Source organism: Palaemon carinicauda, chromosome 21 (assembly GCF_036898095.1).
Source record: "Palaemon carinicauda isolate YSFRI2023 chromosome 21, ASM3689809v2, whole genome shotgun sequence".
Taxonomy (NCBI): Eukaryota; Metazoa; Arthropoda; class Malacostraca; order Decapoda; family Palaemonidae; genus Palaemon; species Palaemon carinicauda.
The window spans coordinates 98,625,938-98,649,251 of NC_090745.1; the positions used below are offsets into that span (position 1 = coordinate 98,625,938).

The following is a 23,314-nucleotide window of genomic DNA, read 5'->3' on the forward strand; positions in this document are numbered from 1 at the left end:
GGTGTTTGTATCCATGGCTCTCTTGGTAAAGTTTGTGATGCTTTTCTTCATCACCTGCGCTGTTCTTTAGATTGTATGTATACTGTAATATCCTCTTCATCATCATTAAACTCCGTAGTTGGACGTCATCATGTTTGGACCACTTATAAGAAAAAATTAATTTCTTCAGAACCGAGGATGACAGTGACCCCTGCTTTGCATCCTTCCTCTGACTCCTGCTTCAGACTCCATCCCAGCCATCATTACTGCTTCGTATCATCATCCTGTCCATCCATTTGTGTTCATGCTGATCCAGCAAGAGTATTTTGCTTTAACAACATATGATCCAGCGATCTTTACACCAGTGATGGGCTGCCAACGCATAGAGCCCGTAGTCCGCCAAAATTCCTGGTCAGTCTAAAACATCATCATCATCGTGACTCTATCCCAGAATGAACCATGCTTTCTTTACATGTTTCTGGGAATAGAGAACAGTTGACTTCCTTTAATGGTTTTGAAGGGAGGACTTTAGATGTGGCAATGCACCGAGATCCTTTTCTTTCAGCCACTTTTTAGGATCTTTTCTTTCAGCCACTTTTTAGTTTCTTTTCTTTCAGCCAGTTTTTAGGAACTTTTCTTTCAGCCACTTTTTAGGATCTTTTCTTTAAGCCACTTTTTATCAAATATAAGTATGTGATTTCAAGCCATCTATGCCAACCATATATGTCTTCAATATCTGTTATAGGTAGGTAGGATTGGTTCTGTGCTTGGACATCAATGAGGAAGCAGATTTGCACACTGTAGCAAAGAATGCAGCCTATTCTTCTTTCACTGTTGCTGGCTTCTTGCTGTCCATGGAAAACATGCTTTGTACATCTGGTTTGGTTTTGCTAAATATCAATGGAATGCATATCCCCTGGTGCAATACATGTGTTTAGTCTTGTTTCCAGTGTGTCATTATTGGATCTTTTAGCAGCTTCCTTATGAGATTTTCCAGCATTGAATGTCCTCTCCTGATAGAGCTTTATCATCATCCTTCTTCTGACAGAAGGAACATGTACTGTACAAGACCTCATGAAAGGTGTTGATGAGCCTTATTTGTTCCTTTTATCTGTCCACATTTCATGGCAGTGTGGTGACCAGTAGCTAATGGATGTGCATGATGGTCTCAGGCACGTTGGATTTAGTCTTTTGATAGTTTCATTTGCATAGCAACTATGGTGATAGACTGCCTGACTTGTTAGTGGACCTCGACATATTTGCCATCATGGACAATGGTCTTTCTTTCTACTATATCCAGCATACGCTGGTAGGAGTCTATTCAGGTATGTTGCATGAATTTTAGGGTAAACTGTTCACCATGAAGCGCATAATATAGGCCTATTACAATAATCAGACTACTAGATACACGTGTTTTCTGGTTGGTTTTTAATATGGCTTAATGACCAATTTTGCTTATGCAATTAGTAAGTACTGTATTTTGTAAGAACTGCTGTAATAAATGTTTCAAGACATCTGCAACTGTTAACATTGGATTCCTTGGCCTTGAAAATGGTAGTTAGTTGTCAAAATATAAGGTATAGGTGATTCAGCTGGGATGTTGACTAAAGAAAATTTCATGGCAGTCATTTTGTAAAATCTGGGTCGGTTGCCATATGGCACTCGGGGAAAATGTTAACATTGTTTTTCTAATTGTTTATGCTATAAGGTTTCCAAAGAAATTTTGTTTTCATACTCCACAACAATCCAATGAAAGGTAAAATCCAAACAGTGAACCTAACGGATAGTAGCATTGACTATTTTCAACTATGAAGAGAAGAGGGAATTACTCAGATCTGAGATTCATGCTTGTAATAATACAGATGCTTTCAGCAGTAAAATCCCCTCCCCATCTCTCACCGGAGACCCTAGAGAGCTTTGGAATAATCAAAACACACCTTGGATGTGCAGACAGGGTTGCTTTGTAGTTATCTGAAAGTACTAGTTTACCACAGAGAGGATTATATTTCTGGATGCTGCAGTTAGTAGTATGAAGATGTGAATTTAAGGAGGTGATTTATGAGCAGTTTCTTAGATTACTTTGGCATTTTAACCGTAGTTTGATGGTTAATACTTATAAGTCACTTGATCTATAAAAAAGTTCATCAGATGGACCCCTTTCAATGTTAGTCTGAGAACATTTTAAAGAGGACTATCTGGTAAGCATTGGAAAAATAAAACTGCATTTAATACTGTAAGTGCCTGACATTCACACAATAATCATGCTTTTCCTGGTTCTGTGTTTCACACTTACCAGGTATTCTTTACTGTGATTGCTCTAGTTGTGCTTCAGGCCAACTAGAATTTTATTTATGTGCACAGGTAGTAGATGGCTTTCAGATAATATATCTATAAACCAGCTTCATTGAGGCATCCCGTAGCCAATCCAGTGTTACAAAGTATTTAAATATGTCTGCCAGAATAAGTCCAATCTTAGCTGTCCACAAGAGGTAGTAACTTTGGCTATAGAAAAATATAGAAGCTTGGATAAGACCAATGTAGCTGATGATAAGTTCAGATTGATTCCTGGATTTTGGAAAACTTCTAACAGCCAATGTGACATCCTCATAACCATTTAGGCTGGAGAGGTTGCAGTTGGGTAGATGAAACTAAGGTAGTTTCTTTACCTGTGAGTTGGAAAGGAATGAACTAAATTCCATAATGCAAGTAAGAGTAGTTTTAGGCAATGAATAGGTGTTAAAGCAATAATGTAGTTTCTGCCACACACAAACATAATAATTTAAAACCCCTAGAGGAATCATTGCATATGCAAATGATGCTACTCTTTGCCTCAATTTCTTCTCTGATGCACTTTAGATGAATGGTTACTGAATCCCTTAATAATGATCTAGCTAAAATTAGTGCATGGTGCAAATTATGGAGCATGAAGTTGACCCCTAACAAAACTCAAAGTATAATAGCAAGTAGGTCGAAGATAGAGTTTCCTCAACATCCAGACCTCTACATGGATAATGTTTCTTTAAGGTGTGATTCTCGATTGCAAATTTACTTTTGAAAAACACATTTATTCCATTTATTTTTCAATTGCTTAAAAAAATTGGCGTAGAGAAAGTCTTAAGATTTTCTGTGATCAATATGCTCTGAAGAACTGTATTTATTCTTTTATTCTGCCTTGTTTCTAGAATTGTTCTCCTGGTTTGTCTTCAGCTGTTGAATCTCTTCTTAATTTGTTGGACAAACACTTGCGGTCTATTAAATTTCTTACTCTTGATCTGGATATTAATCGCTGGCACCACCGCCTTTCAGTTAGTTCTTCATGCATGTAGCATAATATTTTAGTAATTCTGACCATCCTTTGCATTCAAATCTTCCCAGACTGTACCATCCTGTACATAGTACTAGGTATCTGCCAATTCTAATAGTCATGCCTTCTCCATCATAAGGCACAATACTACACAGTATTTTATGTTTTATTCCAGCTTTGGCCAGATTGTGTATTGATCATTCTAATTGCGCATTTGAATCTGTGAATCTTCAGAAGTTCAAACTTGCAGATGCTTTTATGTTGTACAGGTTCACAGAAGTCTCTCCATAGTTTTTTTTTATGACAGATCTACAATACTGTATTTCAACATTGTTAGTATTATTAATTTCTCATGTAGTTTATTTTCTTTCCTCACATGGCTATTTCTCCCTGTTAGAGCCCTTGTTCTAACTAGGATTATAGCTTAGCTAATTACAATACTAATAAATAATGTTGAGCTTGTCCTTGATGACATGGCTGATCTAAGTTAGGCATTGTAGATAGGATTATGGGTGATCCTTACGTTTTATTTTGGTGATAAATCATTCTTGCAAATGCACCTAGTAGTAATAATTCTCTAAACCTCGCCTGATGTTCAGATGGCTTCTCTCAAACCTGTTTAAATGCTGCCGTCTACCGTAAAGCTAAAATTTTCTGTTTTCTTTCCTTGTAATTGCCTTCCCCCTCTATAGTAGTATCGGAATTATATGGCAGTGTATAGCATTACCATCACATGGATAAATAACATCCCTTTGTTTTTTGGTCTCGTCTGCAGGTGCTAGTGAATATGCCACATGCACTCCAGATTGAAGTTTTGTGTTTTAAGAAGCTATATAGACTCTTAATTATTATAATCAAGGGGATGGTTTCTTTATCTTGTGAGGGTTGTTTAAGGGATTTGATAGATGGCAGGGGCAAAATTGTTATTTGAACAAATATTGTAACAAATGTAGTTCCCTCACTGATTTTGAAGGATCATCTTCAGTTAGTAGCAGTTTACATAAAATATTTTTGTTAAAAAAGAAAATTCTTTTAATTAAGGGGAAAAGCCAGAAAAGACTTGGCTAATACCAAACTTGCAGGAATTGATTGTAACATACTGTACTTCATAAACTTTAAACTGATTTTGCTGTTTGTACAAACTCGGAAAGAGATCCATCGTGCAGAGGCAACTGTTCTAGCCTAACCTGCCCTGATTACAATTCTAGGCTCTAATTCTTTCTTCAAGTTGTGCCTAGTTACTCTGGTGTACCAGCTAGTAATGTTTCCTCATTAGTTCCTTCGCCCAATTGCTTGCAGACAACTTTGATAACTTGTAGCATACTAGGTATATCTCATGTCTGGCAAGATTTGGAAGCTTCCGTTCATTACCTGCTTATATGGATACAATAGCTTAGAAGGGAAAATCATAGCAAAGTTGTCATTCAATTGACTGAAATTAGTCTTGGTTACAATTATTTTGGCCCCAAATTGTTGTTGTTCATTGACAAAGCTTCTTATAAGCATGTCAAGTTTATTCATTTCACCACATTCTTCAAGGGAAATTTGTTTCCAGTACAATATTTTAAAGAGAAAATTAAGGACTAGTGAAGAAGATAATTTTAAGGCGTTACCCTATAAGGCTTTATAAAAGAGAGTAATTAGAAATACAGGCAATTATCTCAAAAGCCTACACATCTTTCATGTAGCTGGATTATGCTCTCTAAAATGTCTGAGTGCCAGAAGTTAAGAACTATACTAATAACCAATATAGTGTGGGACTCTAATACCCTTTAATTTTCAGCAAAATCCTGATCTTTAAAGGACTGATAAGGTTGTTAATTATTTTGCACTGTAAATGTTAGATAAAATACCAGGATTGGAGGGAATTGAAGTAGTAAGATATGGAGGACAAGGTTTTTTATGAGTAGGCTGGAGCAAATTTACTTTTCCCCTGAACAATCAAGCCATCTTAATTGGGAAAAGTGGATTGCTCAAAAACTAGGAATATCTTATCACGGACTGGAAATGATTTCCACACAGTAAATATGGGCATTCTTTTTTGCACACACAATCCATTATTTGGGGGTAAGGGGTAAAGAGGCCCAATACCCCAAAGCATCGCCAATAATCATTTTTAAAATCTCTATTTCATGCCTTTCCTGGTTGGACCTTCAACGTTTTAGGTACACAAATAATATATGGTATGGCCTGTCAAGGTACGTACTTTTCTTCTGGAAGCTAAAATATTTAGTCACACTTCTCTGTACTGTGAAATAATGAAGCTTTCTACAAGGTCACTCCAATATTTAACCTAAGTCATTACTAAATGTAGTTAACAATATAATAAAATTTGCAAGGTTTTGCAACATTCATTGTTTTATTACAATAAGTGTAGCATATTGAACTGGCAAAGAAACAAAAATCAACCATTATATCTTGAAACTGTAACAGTGAGAGAGGCAAACAAGTATATTTAGTTGTGTGTGGAATGTGTCTGTTCTCCAAAGAAAGCTAAAGCGGTACCGTAAAATAGTATTTGTACACATCATGGCCTATTTTTGTTACTTTGCCTTGAAGCAAGGATCAACTTTACAAATAATTTGCTAATTTACATACTGTACAAAATAAATACATAAAAACATTAATTTTTTTTAGCAGATTTGTGTCTTGCAAACAGTTGGTCAATATTTGATACAGGTAACAGCAGCACCAGTTAAGATAACTTAAAGATATATACTGTATATGGGATTCCCTTGTAGCAGGTTCACTGAATATATTCTCAAAAGCTAGTTTAGGACTTTTCAAATATACCACTGCCAGTGAACTGTTTAGGAAAGGGGAAAAATGTGGGGCTTAGAGAGTTATATATTTGTTGAATTTAGCCATTTCAAGTCTTAGCCAGTAAGAGTATACTAAACTGCCTGTAAAGTTTTGCCTACAGAAAAATACAATTGATAATTATGTCTAAATCATGGAATGGCTGAATGCTAACAATTGGACGTATTGTAAGTATTTAGATATAAGAGCAATTTTGTAGTCTTTATAGAGTTTCAGATATCTGAATGGAATATGCTTTAAGCAAGACTAATAACATCTCTGAATGGAATATGCTTTAAGCAAGACTATTAACATTTTTAGAGTATTTATATAAATAAGATTTAAACAACTTTTTATATAAAAATTACCATTCTATGTACATGTGGAAAGTGGCTGCAGCATTAAATGTTATGCTTTAAAAAAAATCACTAGCATACACTCTAGCTGAACTACAGGGCTGTGTTCTGCTCAAAGTTGAAGCCAGGGGTGTAACTGAAGGAGTGAAGTAGCGGCGGCTTTAGCAGTTCAGTGGTTTCTTCATCGTCACCAACTACTGTAGAAGAACTACTAGGTGTAATTAGGAAGTCCTCATTAACATACCCAATGCTGCTCGACTCAAGATTAGAGTTACTTTTCTTCAGGATACTTTTAGGCTTACAATCACTTCCTGGAGTAGTAGGCGACCTTCCCAAGCTACCATAGGTTGTGAGGTTTTCGGAGGTGTTATGACGATTAGCAAGGGTTAAACGAGGTCTTTCCCGAACTGATGGTGATTTTTCCTTTGCACTAAAGCTATCTAAAGTTGCTTTTGTAGATTCAACCTGTGTTTTAGAAAAAATACCATCAATTATTGAATTTTAGTTATCAATTGAAATTTCATTAAAAACCAAGTACAGTACAAACTGTACAGTATTCTTATATGTCATTGTGCTGTATAGTATTACTATATATTTCTTGTGATACTGACCTGTTCCATTGCTGTTTTGCATTTCTTTTTGAGCGCCTCAAGCCTATCCAGCTGACCTCGTATGATTCTAACATTCCAAGCGTAATTTTCCATTGCACGATTTGCCTTTTTGCCTTTAATACCATTGGAGGAGAGTAGGTTCTCCAAATTATCATACATAGCAAAGGCAGGTTGCAGTTTACTTTCAAGGGTTGAATGAAGCTTATCTCCATGCTCTAAGAAATGGTGAATTTCTAACAAAACCTGTTAAACAAATTTCACTGATTTATTAAGTAATGGTGATAAAGACTGAAAGAATATTATTGTTTTCTCAATCAAATAGAAAAGTGGATATATGTTCTAGAGTGGTAAAAGGTAATGTAGGTTATGTAATAGGAAATGTTGCCTATAAATATGAGGCATAACTATTCTTTTCCACACACCCCTCTATTGCATTTAGGAATGAAATTAATATTTTTTTCAACTAAAATTTGATTAGTGTAATGACAGCACATCAATCATATTTTCATTAGTTTCATTACAGCATATCAATCATATTGTGCCTAATATAGTATGAGTCCAGAACCTTCCCAGTTTTAAGTCAAATAGAAGGTAATGTTCTTTAGAGATCATCTGGCTATCCACTAGTCTGTTCTTCAACTCACTTCTGAAGTTTGTTCTGTTTATTGTTACCCAATTTCCAATTCTCGAGATGCTTAATTCCTGTTAACTAATATTCTATTTGTTCCGTAACTGAAATACAAACCACGCTATTTACGTGGGGTAATTACTTCGGCGTAGCTGAATGACGAACTATAAGAATTTTAACGAGAGTTTACTACCCTGCCGCTAGTTAGCGGGGGGTAGCTAGCTACCCCCCCCTCTCACACACCGGTGAATGCTTTACTTTACTTTTGGCTCGGGCAGAGAACAGACCTGTCTGCTCTTTCCCTCGCTTTGACTGCCATATTTAATCTGTATTTGCTTTTTCTTTTCCAGTGTGTTTGAAGTTGGCCTCTACTGACTATGCGTACATGCCCTGGACTTCTCGGCCGCCCTTGTGGGACCTTTATGTCGGCGGTCGACACCGATCCGCACACCTTGTGTCCTCACTGTAGGGGCCATCGGTGTGATAGTGGTAATGTATGTATCGAATGTAGGGAGTGGTCTACCTCCCAGTGGGAGAGGTTTGCCCGGCGCCGGAAGAAAAAGTCTAAAAGGGATCTTTCTCCTTCAGAGGCTTCTTTGAAGATAGAAAATTCCAAGACTTCTTCTTCCGAAGCCCTTTCCTCCTCCGAAGCTCCCCCTCGAGCAGTCTCTTCCGAGAGGCCGGCGAGTGGTAGCGTAGACCGTACTGCTGTCGACTGATCCCGGGGTGCGGGAAGGTAGTTGCCTCCCATAGCGAGGCGGCTGCCCCTCCTCCCCCGAAGGAGGATATGAATATTGATTTACCTGTGTTTATTCATGATTTGTTGCAGCTTTGGGCTTCCTTGGGGCTGCAGGGTTCGCCCTCCAGGGAATCCCTGTTTGACATGATCAAATTTGGTGCAGCTGTCAAACAATCACCAACTACAGCAGGGATAGATCCTCTGTCTGTTGTTGACGTTGTTGTGACGGAGGCATCTCGTGGGTCTAGTCAAACCCCCGTTCCTGTTGCTGAGGTAGCTGAAGGCTTAGATTCCCCCTCTGAACACCTTTCAAGGGAGGATCTAAGTCCTATGGTCTCTCCTGCCGGTTATTCTCCCTCACGGGGGGGAGTTCACTCACAGAGACTCCTCTTTGGAGGCCCTATGATGGTCAGCCTGCTGACCCCACGGCCCCTCGTGGGCATATAAGGCGGAAGGCTCGTCCTCCCCTTAGCCGTAGAGGCCTTCCTTCCCCTCATAAGGGAGTTAGGAGGCGCCTCTTCGGCTCGTCATCACCACAGTCCTCTGCGGAGATGACTTGCCGTTCGCCGATCCTGCCAGCTACCACCTTAGACCTCTCCGGGGATCGTTCGCGATCCCCTTCGGATAATGGTCGTCCTTCGGGACCCTGTGACCAGTCTCCCTTCAGACCTGCCGTCACCTTTCGAGGATGCTGATGCGCGATACGCGCCACATGATCCTGCCACTGCGCAGGCACCGGGCCCTTTGGGGCTTAAGGGCCTTGAGCGCAAATCTGCGCCTCTTGCCCTCAAGCCCCAGGTTCAACCTGCGCGCCCTCATGCTGCTGCTGCTGCTGTTCCATTCTTAGCGCCACAGCGCTCACTTGCGCGCCCCTGTTCCTGTTACGCGCCAGGGTTCCCCTGCGCGCCCACATCCTTCTGCGCCGCGGCGCCCGCCAGCAGTTCCTGATCCAGTGCACCAGTGCTCCCCGGTTCCTGCATCATCGCGCGCAGTTCAAGAGGCTCCTACGTTAGCGCACAGGCGCTCACAGGTACCTCTGGACTCGCAGCGCCCGTCTGGAGTTAGGAAATGCGCCCATTGCACACAGTTCCAGTTACAGAGCACACGCGCTCGCCATCGCACTTCTACATGACAGCGCGCAGTCCAGGAGGTGCATAAGCTAGCGCACGGGCGCTCACAGGCACCCCTGTGAGCACTCCTTCCAGACCGCACGTTCCTGCACGCTTTCCAGCAGCGCGCGACGCTCCGGTTGCGCGCCAGGTTCCAGTCCCTCTCAAGGTGCCTTATCCAACCCTCCAGCGCACACCCGTGCGCCCTAATCCAACCGCGCGCCCTGCTCGCCCACCGCAGCAGCGCACACCAGCGCCCACATCCTGATGCGCGCCCACGATCCCCTGCGCGCCCACAGGTTAATATGCCTGTTCTCTCGGATCAGCACCCGCCTACGCTCCAACGAGCGAACCCACCGCCGCTATCCTGAACCTGCGCTCTCACGTCCTCGCCTGGTTCTTCCGGATACGTGCCCACGCGTCACTGCCCTCTCGCGCCCGTCAGTGCCGCATCAGGATGCTGCGCGCCCCCGTACCCCCGTATCCGGCCTCCTCACGTTCCAGCTCTTGCGCGCCACACGCCCTTGCCATCTCCTACGTGCGCCCGCTCCATCTCCTGCGCTCCCCCGCGCCCGCACCATTTCCTGCACGCCATCGCGCCTGTGGCCTCGCTACCGCGCCCGCTCCACCAACCTCCCGCGCGAGCATCGCCAGGCGGATAGGTCATAGTCTCGTTCCCCTCCCCACAAGCACAGAACAGCGCGCTCGCCGGAGGAGGGGCAGTTCCCGGACAGGTCTAAGGACTTTTGTTTCAGCTTCTCAGGCGAACCCGCATTTGTCGACTCCTCCAAGGGATCGAACGATCCTCTGTCCTCCAGAGGGAGTGTCCGACAGCGCGACTGTCAGCCTGGTTCGGGACCCTGGTCAGAGCTCTTGTGCAGGCTATGAAGCCTGTCCTCTCTGACGTGGGTCACAAATCAGTGGCGGCTTCCTCCCCCCTAAAGAGGAAGAGAGGAGTCCCTCCCGTGGAAACACCTCCAAGGACTATTCTGTCTCCTCGCAGATCCTTGCGCAAGGCTCCTTCCTCCCCCAGACTTTCTCACCCTCCCCTGCGGATGAGGATTACCCATCCTCAGGAGAGTCGGACGAGCCGGACCGTTCCTCCATCGCACCAATGGGGGAAACTCCGCCTCTCGCTGAGAAGTCTTCTCGTCCAGGGGTGGAAAAGAGCCTGCACCTATCGTTACTCGAGTCCTGTATCCCTCCCAGGAGGAAACCGAAGGACTAAGACAATCCCCAAGTCGTCAACAAGGATCAGACAGGAGCCAGCTAGACCTTCCGAGGATGTCCACGTGTCCCCCGAGGAAGAGCCACTGGGGACAGGAGACTTTGCTGCCAGTCCTTCAGGAGGAGAGCACCAAGAGTCAGGACACGCGTTCTGGCAAGTCCTGACCCTCATGAGGAACCTCAACGGGATTCCAGACCCAGAGATTCCTCTTTGTCTGGGTAAGGACATGGTCTTGGACCGTGTCTACGGCACCCAGAAACCCTCTAGGGCCAGTGCAGCTTTGCCCTGGTCTCAGGGGATGAAGAGTGCCAGGGACAAGGTCGAGAGCCAGCTCTCTGAGCTTGCCTCCTCCAGTAGATCCAGCGCCGGTAACAAGCTCCTCCCTCCTCCTCGAGTCCATCAGAGGCGGTAATTTGAGATCCTTGAGGAGTCTTGTTTGGGTCTTCCTATTCACCACTCCGTGGAAGAACTCACCGGGGGAGTCCCTCTAGAGAGACTCTCCAACCGGCACGTGTCCTACTCAGCTACTGAGATCCTAAGCCAGGAGAAGGTCGCTAAGTGTGCCATGCAGGCAACTTCGTGGCTTGACATCTGGCTGGGGTCTCTGGGCATCCTGGTGCGGTCTGAGGACCTCTCCAAAGAAAGCACCAGGAAGGCACTGGAGACTTTCTTGCTCTCAGGCACGCGGACCATCGAGTTTCTGGCCCAAGTCTCGAGCTTGTGGGCCAATACGATTCTCAAACGACGGGATGCAGTGGCTGAGAGATTCCACCAGAAGGTTCCCAGTTCGGATGTTAGCAGGCTCAGACACTCTTCCGTGCTCGGTAAGAGTTTGTTTGAGCCTAAGGACGTGGAGCTTACCGCTGAGAGGTGGAGGAAGTCCAACCAGGATTCCCTCATCTATAGGGCCCTGACATCGAGGCCCTACAAACTTCTAGCGGCCCAACAGCCCCGTCCAGCTAAGGACACAAAGAAGACGACTGCAGCAAAGCTGAAGGTGTCGAAGCCCTTTCCTGCCAAGAGCAGAAGGAGCAAGAAGTCCTCCAGGGGAGGCAAGAACCCTAGAGGAAACGGCCGAGGCCGTAAACGCTAGGGTTGGAAGTCCCCCTGCATGTCCACCAGTGGGGGGATGCCTACAAAGTTGCGCAGAAAGGTGGCAGCAACTCGGGGCAGATACCTGGACGATTTCCGTAATCGCTAAGGGTTATTGCGTCCTGTTCACAGCTTCTCTACCTCCCCTGACAGCGAATCCAGTGTCGTTGAGCTCTCTTGCCATGGGATCGGCAAGAGGGCAAGCCCTTTGGGCAGAAGTCCAGACCATGTGTAAGAAGGACGCTCTCCAGGAGGTTGTAGACGGGTCCCCAGGCTTCTACAGTCAACTCTTTCTTGTAAGAAAGGCGTCTGGAGGCTGGAGACCAGTCATCGACCTCTAAACCCTGAACGGGTTTGTCAAACAGACTCCGTTCAGTATGGAGACGGCAGACACGGTCAGACTTGCAGTGAGACCACAAGACTTCATATGTACACTGGACCTGAAGAACGCGTACTTCCAGATCCCAGTCCATCCGTCTTCAAGGAAGTACCTAAGATTTTGCCTAGACAACAAGATCTACCAGTTCAAGGTGCTGTGTTTCGATCTCTCCACAGCCCCTCAGGTGTTCACCAGAGTGTTCACCCCGATATCTTCGTGGGCTCACAGGATCGGCATCCGTCTCCTTCGTTATCTGGACGACTGGCTGATCCTAGCGGACTCGGAGGCAACCCTTCTTCGCCACCGAGACAAGCTCCTCGAAATTTGCCAGGATCTAGGGATCATAATCATGGTAAATCTCAAGAATTCCTCTCTGCAGCCCTCTCAGAAACTGGTATATCTAAGCATGGTCATAGACACCAATCTCCACAAAGCCTTCCCATCAGACGACAGGATAGCAAAACTCAGGAAGGTCGCGAGGCCTTTCCTCAATCGAGAAGAACTCCCAGCCCAAACATGGTTGCGTCTCCTCGGCCACCTCTCCTCCCTGGCCCGTCTCGTTCCCAACAGTCGCCTCAGAATGAGATCTCTCTAGTGGCAACTCAAGTCCCGGTGGAATCAAGGTCACGATTCCCCGGACACCTTGGTCCCCGTGGGTCCTGCGGAACAGACGGACCTCCAGTGGTGGGTGGCGGACGAGAACCTACGAAAGGGAGTGGATCTTCTCGTCCTTCCCCCGGATTTGATGTTGTTCTCGGACGCATCAAAGAAAGGGTGGGGGGCCCACGTTCTGAACCACAGGACCTCAGGCCTGTGGTCAGAATCAGCAAAGTAACTTCACATAAACCTGCTAGAAATGAAGGCCGTGTTCCTGGCACTTCAGAAGTTCCACCAAGTCCTGGCGGCCCACTCTGTGGTGGTGATGAGCGACAACACCACGGTGGTGGCTTATATCAACAAGCAGGGAGGTACGTTTTCAGAACAGCTATCCCATCTTGCATTAGAGATTCTGAGATGGTCCGAAGTCCACTCGATCGCACTAGCGGCTCGCTTTATTCCAGGCAAAAGGAATGTGCTCGCCGACAGTCTGAGCAGAGCGACGCATCCTTTCCACTCAGGGCACCTCCTCCAAAGAGATTGAAAACAGGTTACAAGCTGGCCACACTGCATATGGGAGACTATCCACCAGGGTGTTCATGAACAAAGACCCATACAGAGGTGATGGTAAATAACGCCATTATAGTATCTACTGTTATATTCATGTGAGACTTGAACCCTTTATAGTAGGGACCTAAAAAGACTGGAAAAATTCCACCAGAAAAAACAGAGCAATAATGAAAATTAAATGGAATTACTATAAGTCCAATACAGCATTCCTGGAAAGAGCCAAGATCACCAGCATCGAGGCCATGATCATGAAACACTGCCTAAGATGGTCTGGCCATGTGATGCACATGGAGGACACAAGACTACCAAAGAAAAAAACACTCTTCCCCCCCCCCCCCCCCCCCCCGACAACATAACGTGGTGAAAAAAATATCTAAAATAATTCTAGTTTTCGATGTTATATGAACTTCCATTAATAATTTTTTTACTTTTCTATTATCAATTCAAGATGTATTTTAACAACAGCAATATATTGTTTTTATTTTGGTTTTGTCAGCTGTTTTCAAGGTCACAAAACTTATTGCAATTATGTTCACATATAATTAACAGAGTGCAGTACCTTTCATATAATTTTGTTTCATATCACATAATCCTTGAAGAAAGAAGAACACAGTTCAACAAGCTCTTAACCACTTTCTTGGTCATCCATCTACCCGATGTAAACTAACAAATGTTGGTAAATTTAATAAGGTTAAAATAACTATTGCAAAATAATAACCTTAAAAAATCATTCTTTTATTTTATTTGCTTGCAAGCTTAAAACAGATTGTTATTAACCATATATTATTCAAATTAAATTTATAAATAGAATGAAGAACTGAAAATGGTTATTTGTGGTTTAGCCTAGTTACAAGTAAATTCAACTTCAGTCATTTTTTGGCTCAAGTTGCCTCTCCTGGAATCAATTACTGACGTAAGGTGAGGTATACCTGTACTGCTCTACATGGAAGGCAACTAAACAAAAATGACCAAGGTCAATAGGTATTGATGTATGTAGTTACTACAGATTGTGAAAAATCCCTCAGCTTTGTCGTCTATTATCAAATGGTAAGGGCAAGGAGCCTTATCATGAAGAGCAAACCCACCCATGCTGTCCAAGACCTTCTACAAAAAACGACTTTTTACAAATATATTTTGATCGAGATGTGCATGCACCTATGTAGGAATAACAATTCTGTGCTACTCAACACTGTTATCCTGTCATCATGATAAGCTTGGAGCAATCAGAATCTTGTCCTACAAACCCACCAAGGTGATGTTACTCCTAAGCATATTAGTGGCCATGCAAAAATCACCTTTGTAGCCTATAGAAAAAGTTTAATGACATTTACAGATTTTTATTAGGATTATTTTTGACATTTACAGATTTTTATTAAGATTATTTTAGAATACCATACTCTATATATCACTTAAATGTGTCATCCCATTACATAAAATGGCTTGATATTACAAACAAAAAAAAAAAAAAAGAAAAAAAAAAAAATTCAGACCTACTCTCAATAGATCAGGTGAATAATCGCAGCTGGTGAGTATATAATGTGAGGGCGCAGGACGAGTGTAGTGAGGAGATCTAGGGCGAGAGGGAGGATAGTGCCTTGAGTGCAAACGTGAGCACTGGTAGGGATAGCATGGAGGACTTTGAATACTCCGACAGGGCGAGGTACTCCTCCAGGGTGACCTGGAGCACTGACGTCGTCTGTGGGGCATCAGAAGAGGGAAACTCGGCCCTCTTTGAAGCCTGCAAGGAATCAGAGAAAAAAAAAAAGTTCCCCTTGCACATTGCGCAAGAAGCGTTAGCAGGTGAGGTCTTATGACCTGAAGGTCTAACAAGTGGAAATCCTAGAGGAGGAAAAATCTGTGAGGGTCTCATAGGAGAAGACCTAGAAAGTTTCGTAGAGAACTTGGGAGATCGTCTAAACGAAAACTATCCTATATCCACCTCAGAAGAGGAAGGATCACACCCAGGTGAAGCGACGGCCTAGCGGGAAGGCACAGAAGAGCTGCAATTATCTCCTGGGGAACGAGAGTAAGGAGAGCACAAGCTGACCAATAGGACATCATGGCAAGAGACGACCTACTGAGCACCCGATGGAACCAAGAGTAGCCAACTGAGGAGAAGATGGCATCAAAGCAGTGTCCTGTCAATGTATTTCCTCCAAAAACCACTGGAAGTTCTCAGACATCAAGCATAGAATCCCCAGTGAAGACCACAGCAGTCGAAGGGCGCCCATCCTCTGAAAAAACAAGAGAAGAATTAGGGGAGTCTTGCTAAAGAGGAGAAGCTATCTCACTTGGAGAAACAGCGGAGATTCCCTGCCGCTGAGCTTGTCTACAAGTCAATTACCATCAGTCTTATCTTACCACCCTTTGGCATAGAGGGGGCAAGTAGAGTTCAGGGAGGAGAAGAAGTATGCCTGGACTTTTCAGACTTTGAGGAAGACCTCGAAGGAGAAGAATAACCTTTGGCCGCCTTCCTCTCACTGAAAAACACTCACTGGGAGGGTGGACACTTGCTACACTCCTCATTAAGTGAGGCTTCAGAGTATAAGTTCCCTCTGCACAATCAATAAGTGTACCTCAACATTGCTCGATGGTCCTGCAAGGCTTCGGCGGGATCCCCGGGATTACACATGATCAGCAAACACACACAGGGAAAAAGATAAAGTTAATGAAGAAAGCATAATGTTAAAAATTCCCAGCCAAAAGAGGAACAAATTCTCTATTATAGCTGAAATTCAAAGAAGGTTAGATTGAACTGAAGGGAGTCTGACAGAGTTTGTTTACTCCTTGTTAAAAGTTTTAACTGCCATATTCCAGCCTTTGCTGTTATTCTATTCCTATAGTAAAGAATGTTGGTTTGTATTTGTATAATAACAATATAGTAAAGAATGTTGGTTTGTATTTGTATAATAACAATGAACTATTCATGAACAATATTAGACAATCGATTGTTTCTATAGAATGTTTTGAAATGGAAAAGGTAAAACCACTAAACAGGAAGTGAACAAGAAACTTTTCTTGTACTCAAGACAAAAAATCTTGAAATTTGCTTATTGAAATCATGGAATCTGTGAAAAATAAGTCATCTTGGTGAACATGTAAAGAAAACTTGAAACAAAAAGAAAGTAGTAACTTAGCAAAATTAAGTTTCGTATACTTGACGCCTCTCTAAGCAAGGATCTCATTCAGAATAAAACATACGAGCCTTATGTTAGTTCATCTAGCAGCCAAGTAAAATACACAAGGTAAAATTCTAAATTGGGTCAGGCTCATTGCCAATCAAAACATGAGACTTCAGCTTCCTGAAGTTGCATAAAAAATAATCTTTATTAAATATTCATGCTGTAATGAAGGTATGAAAACAGTTCGACACGCTCACCTACTACCTTTGCAAAAATAATGCAAGAATAAAACAGAGCCACAATGCAAAACATGAGAAGTTAGCCTACTATTCTCAAGTCTTCCCTGGATTCAACCTGAACTAAACTAAAAAAATCAGTCAACTAAGGCTCTGTCCACATGAACGAACTTTGCTCGACCAACTTTGTTTTAGGTGACGTCAGAAGCGAAGAAGCAGCGAGCAAAGTTCGGTATAGGGTTTCCCGTATGATTACTTTAGTAATGAAAGCCGGCTCGTAGGTGGTTAAAGATCTGAGATGTCATTGCCTAATGTACTAAGTCACATTTCTTATCAATGCCAATGATATACCATCTTTTTATCCTCCTCTTTCAAGATGAAACATATCAAAGTTTTATTACTCTCGCGAGGCAACTTTAAACTTAATAGCTGTATAAACAACACCCTTTCAGCCATTGGGATGCGAGGGGCGATGCTTATTGATATCGTGATGCATTTTTTTTTTTTTTTTTACGGGTGGCCAATGCAAAAGCCTGTGTTCCAAATTTATGTTGGTGCAATCTACAATGAATGAAGAGTTGCAGCAATTTCTAAGATAACTCTGGGCACCAATATTAATAATTTTATTGAAGATGAGGTGAAGCAAAAACTACCTCTTTCCCGCAGACAACACAGACGTGACAGACGAGAAATGCAGCAAATCAGCAAGTCTAAGAAATCTCTCTTCTTAGGCCTTCATAGATCTCTCTGCAAGTTTTGAGTACAGTATAATTTTACATACACTGCTTGGGAATCCTTGTAATGTGTATTGAAGTTCTGTATAATTATATCTTGTTTATTGATTGTAGGTTCCCGTTTTGAGATAACGAAATGTATTTGGATTCAATCTCATGTAATTTATGAAATCTACAATAGTTCCAATTAACTTTATAACTCTTGTAGTATTATAAAGTACATGTCTTCCCAAATTTTGTCTCCTTTGCAAGCACTCTAGGCACCAAATTTTCTTCTTCCTTTTTTCTAGCGCGCACAGCGATAACACACGAGAATTTTATTTTTTTGCGTATGAATGTTCATTTTCTTGTTACCTGTACAACAATCACTCTTGCTGCTGCCAGTAAGCTCTCGCTGCTCAACTGTCATCGTTTGGATGCAAGCCTAAAGACCTTTACCGAACTTTGTTCGATAAGAAACAAAGTTTGCCAAACAATGTTCGGTTGTGTGGACGGAGCCTAATGGCTGCCATAACTTCTTTTAAAGAGGGAATGTAATTGAATAACATTCCTCCCTACACAAACTCAACACTGCAGCTCCCAGACTGTGCATTCCTCATACACAAACTCAAAACTGAGGCCGCTGGTCACTACATATTTACGTGACATAAATGCAGGAAAAATTTTACTTATTTATTAGTTCAAAATGGGCTATGAAAATCAATCTGAATACCAGGGAAAAATAAGGACATTTTATTTAGATAATAAAAATGAAAAGTAGGATGTAGTTGCCATCAACTTGCCAGATGGTGTGGGTTACCCTGAGGGGAAGTAATGGGAAATTTTTATATTGGGGTAGACCTCGACACAACTTTTAAGCAGAAGCAATATGGACATAGAGGGAGATCCATAGGGATGCGAGTTGAAAGAAAACCGACCAAAATCATAGCAGAAGCAATATGAACATCAGGGGAGATTCATAGTGATAAGTTGAAAGAAGACCGGCCACTCCTATGTTTCACCCAGAAAGAAAACTATACTTATGTTGGTTATCATCTGCCACATTTTGGACCGGCATCAAAAGAAATGGTTCACTCTTTACTTCTAATAGATAATACTAGAGGCAGCCTGATGGGTTTCAAAATGAGGCTATGAAATTCAAGAAGTGGCAAGGAGACTTTGAGACTATGAGATCTAAGAAGTTGGGAGAAAACTTTAACAAGTATTGACTTCTGAAAAATGAAATAATGTTCTGCGACATGAAAAATTATATTGTTTCAATCATATGCTTACCCAAACAGAAATCAAGGTTGGAAGCATTGTTATTAAATGTTCCAGACTGTTTTGATTGGAATTATGAGTTAGGGCCATACAGGCTTGCACTGGGGCCTGGGAGGCCATTTTGCCTTCATGTACAGCTGTGGAAAACCTTGCAGTCACGATATGTGCAACATAAACTAAGATCTAGTAGGCATGCTCCCGACCATGACTTGGTGCCTGAGATGCGTCTTCCCTTACTAATCCAGTAACATTGAGATGTCTATTTAAGGTCTGCTACAACTTAGCTGAAGGATCCAGAAGGTACCAAAACTCGTGGATCAAGGAGAATCCTATCCTCAAAATATGCCAATTATCTCCAAGGTCTCATGACATCATACAAGTACACTCATCCTGCCACTGATGCCAAGGCCTGAAGTAATCTTAATGAACAACTACCAGGCATAAACACATCTCTGCAGTACCTTCTCTAGCTAAAAAAATGCTAAAGTATTTCCTCAATGATGGATAAAAGGGCAAGTTAAAAATTAATACTTTAGATTCTAGTACCTGTACAGTATACAAGAAGTTCCCAATCCTGAGAGATTACCACACAAACTTAACTGTCTCAATCCCATGAACTTATTCATTGGCCCAATGTCACTTATTGGCTGTCGGTACCCTTTCACCCATGAATAAAAAATCAAAACAAGTGGCAATAGACCCATATAATCTTTCCTGCTCTTAAACTAACTGCTTTTGCATAATCAGTGGCCAAGGCCTATACCTGAATACCTCCTGTAGATGATTCACTACATCCCAAAGTCTACTAGCAGAGACAAGACTGGACACTTGACTCCAGAAAGGCTAGTCAATAACCATACTTGATGTCCTTTAAAAACTACAGATCTTCAGCATTTCAAGAGATAAGACTCATACTGGACTAAGAACTCTTATTTTTGAGAATACAGTCCTTCCTTCCTTCTAACGACTTCCCAGGGAACTGTCCCATAGGTTGGTTACCTTTCCTAGGCCAAGAGTGACCATGAACTCTTCACTAGAGTTAACTTGCTGGAGGTGGAAGATTAAGATCATGTGGAAGCTGCATTTTATATCCTCTCCTGTCAATGTCTATTGGGTGGAGGGTTTCTATAGGTGGCCACGAGCAGACTGCAACCTGTTTGCTATATTAGTCAATATTTCTTAGAACTTCTTAACCATGCTCTCAAGGAATACCCTGTAAAGGAATGCAGCTCAAACGATGCATTAGAGTCATTACTAAAGGGTCTTTGTGGCAACAATTTTTACTATACATTTGTTTCCCCCCAGTTTCAACTTTAAATCTTTGTACTTTCTTATTTACATGACAAATCTTAATCTAATCCATCCACTGTCATTTCTTTCTCTTCACCAACTTGATATACTAATGAATAACCTAATGTTTCAAGTCCCCATTTGTCAGACCAAACTTTCATAAATCAAATCTAGGAATAGGAATGGTCCTAAGTCCACATTTTCATGTAGAGGTTGTCAAGGGAGAAAGAAGATTGGAGAGGTCATTTGTCACTACACTATATCCCACTTTATCATTATTTAGCCAGAAGATTAATGACCATCTTCCTGTGAAGAATCTAAGTCAGGTTGTGAGTGACATTAATTTAACTCCCTGTTAAAGAGCTAATGATTGTAGTAAATGTTTATTTGATTATTAAATATCGATATATAACATCAAACTGTAATCGAGTTGATAAAAGATGTCTCAGAGTTTTTGTCAACTGTTGTAAAGGAATACTGTAAAATGCTGCTGGCCAGAGCCACAACCATACAGTACTGCACTACAGATTTATTGTAACATTGACTGAACCTATTAATCAGTGTGTGATCATTACAAAACCAATAAATTTCTCTGCATAATTAAAACTAGCAAATAAAATTATCCTCTCCAAAGAAAAATGTAACAATTCATTGACAGGAAGGGAAGCCGAGAAAATCAAGTAAACGATGATTACAAGCCTTCCAATTAGGCATAGGAAAAGGAATAAAAAAAAAAAAAAAAAAACTTTAGTGCAAATAAAACAAGTTCTACAACATATCTTGTTCACATCTAGTTATATAGTTAGCAGCTAGACTACCTATAAAACCTCTATCACAACGCTGAAGGAATAAAATTATGAAAACATACAAAGCAGTAACCATAGACTGAAATTAAACAACACTTAAAAATTGAGTTTTCAAGTTTATGGATAAACATACATACAACAGTTGCACCTGACAAAGCCAGCGATCAAAGTCAACATTGGCAAGAACAAGGTTCCTACTAATAGTCAAATTCAATTTAATACCCTACTGACAATACTTGTTGAAATCAACAAGTCTGAAAGGAATGTGGATTGATACAAATCACTGATGAAATATTCATTCTTAAGTGCTAGAGCAATAGTTTGTATGTAGAGGTAACCACCTGGAGAATGAGATCCAGTGCTGTTTACAGCATAGCAGGCTAATGAAAAGTGCAGTTATCAACCGAGAGACACATAGTGCATACAAAATGGAACTGTCCTTTCTCTGTCTAACAGACAAGAGAATGGTAAATTTGAAAACATTTGTTGCAAATGTGATTGATGTAGTTTATTTTAAATATAGTATAAAATGAATCTTTTAACTTGGCATAAAATTACCTGTATTAATATACTATAAACATATGTCCAATATACTGTATACTGAAGTAGAATTTATTGTTTCACCTTTTGAAATTTTTCATAGGATTAACTAATCAATGTAAAGAAAAATAAAGGGCAGATTTGTTTCAGCATACAGTATCACTTTAAGGAAATTTCAGCCAAATCCATTTTACCAATATACAAAAATTCAGAAAAGGCTGTGGTGAAGATATCTCGTGTAGAGTTTATGCAAGGAAGATATAATTTTTTATGTCAAGGGATTCTGCTTACCTTATCTACTGCCGTTTCTAACCGATGTAAATGAGATGGAAGAGTGCCCGGCTGAGAACTTCTAAGAAAAGGAACCTGGAAAATGCAGAGATTTTTAATACCCTAGCAAGGTTTTAAAGGAAGTACCATGGTTGAACTTTCTAAAAACTGCTGTATAATCTATTATTACTTGGTCATTTAAAAGTTCATCTTTGACTAAAACATTTCGCTAATCATATCTCTGTAAGTAATTATTACAAAATACTTCCAGCATTATCAAGCTGTTGATACCATAGGTACAGTAAAAAAATGGAAAAGACCTAATGATATTTAAATAAAAACTAGATTTAGTAATGCCTTTTAGTAATATACTTACACCTTTTTCTTCATATATTGAAAGACCGCTGACGTCAGGGTGGGTCATATATCTAGATATTGCTACTTTCAGGCACTGTTTCATGTTGGCTATATGTCCAAGGCCACATTCATCTTGTAGGTCAGACCATGCTAATTCTACTTTGTTCTGCTCAAATTCTGCTTCTACTAACCATGTTGCTGCCTCCTGTTATAAAAAAAAATATATAGCAAAATAAACCAATACAGTAATCTCGGGAAAAATTTCAAAATTGATATTGAAGATATGCTCCCATATATTTGTATGAGCAAATTTCCAGAAAAATTATCAGCTGAATGCCTTACTACAATAAAGAAACATTATGTATACAGTAATCATTATGCAATCCAGTTTTGACTCATTTCCATAATAATTTACATCTTTCCTGGATACTGTACAGTATTAGAATAACTAAGAGCTAATTGCAGCATTCACCATAAACTTGCATTATTATATTTATTTCTAGCTGATGTTAATTTATAGTTTAAACCAGTGTTGTTATAGCCTTTTTCACTCAAGCATAATCTTATTGTAACTACATATTTGCATTGTGATCGTATTGAAAACATGACCTAAACCATTATATTTGCTAAAAAATATAGAATAACTTTAAGTAATACATGTCTTACCAAAAGTAATTACAGTATTACTGTATGCATATTCTAAATGAATATGGGAGTTAACACTAATGGTGTTAATGTACTGAGCTTGGTATATTGAGATAGAAGACTAAAAAGGGATACAAAGTACCTGGTAACTTATAACAGAATATTTATACAGTACAGTTCTGTTCAAAATAATTTACTGTACTGTAAATTATTCAAGTTCAATATTATCCCATTTGACTTGATGCAATAAGTTGTTTTAATTACTGTACTGTATTAGAATAAACATACAAAAAAAAAATAAATAAAAAATATCTAGTCAGTCTCATAAAAAGGTGTAAAAGTAACAGAAAAAACATACTTCATCATAAATTAGACTACTGTATCTCATTCACGATATACAGTAGTACCTTGGGTTATGAGCAACTTTGGAATACGAGCATACAAGTTTGGGTTACAAGTACAGTATTACATCAGTAAATGACCGACAGTAGGAAATAGGAATATTAAAACACTTTTGAACTTCAATCAATTTCACATTATATTGACTATTGAAAATTAACTGGGATAACAAATAAACAGCTTACATTAATGTATCAAAAGACACCTACCATAACACTAACAAAATCTTATTGGTACTATTATGGCTGCATTTACTCTGTAAAT

At 40.9% G+C, this 23,314-nt stretch overlaps 2 protein-coding genes across 4 annotated transcripts in view; one reads left to right on the plus strand and one right to left on the minus strand.

The window, feature by feature from the left end:
* Nucleotides 1-23,314, plus strand: part of LOC137615350 (enoyl-CoA delta isomerase 2-like) — a 134,994-nt gene that overhangs the window by 92,886 nt on the left and 18,794 nt on the right. The gene's annotated exons all lie outside the window — the stretch shown is intronic.
* The window catches only part of LOC137615345 (inactive phospholipase C-like protein 1), a 1,261,629-nt gene that overhangs the window by 9,204 nt on the left and 1,229,111 nt on the right, over nucleotides 1-23,314 (minus strand). Inside the window, exons 19-22 of one of the 3 annotated variants that reach the window (XM_068345149.1) lie at nucleotides 22,026-22,211; nucleotides 21,671-21,745; nucleotides 7,050-7,292; nucleotides 6,683-6,903 (exon numbers count right to left, since the gene is read on the minus strand). In XM_068345149.1, the coding sequence (XP_068201250.1) occupies nucleotides 6,683-6,903; nucleotides 7,050-7,292; nucleotides 21,671-21,745; nucleotides 22,026-22,211 (725 nt within the window). Of the gene's footprint in view, nucleotides 1-5,460; nucleotides 6,904-7,049; nucleotides 7,293-21,670; nucleotides 21,746-22,025; nucleotides 22,212-23,314 lie in introns of those variants that run through there. The other 2 variants (XM_068345147.1, XM_068345146.1) reach the window with 2 other exon arrangements.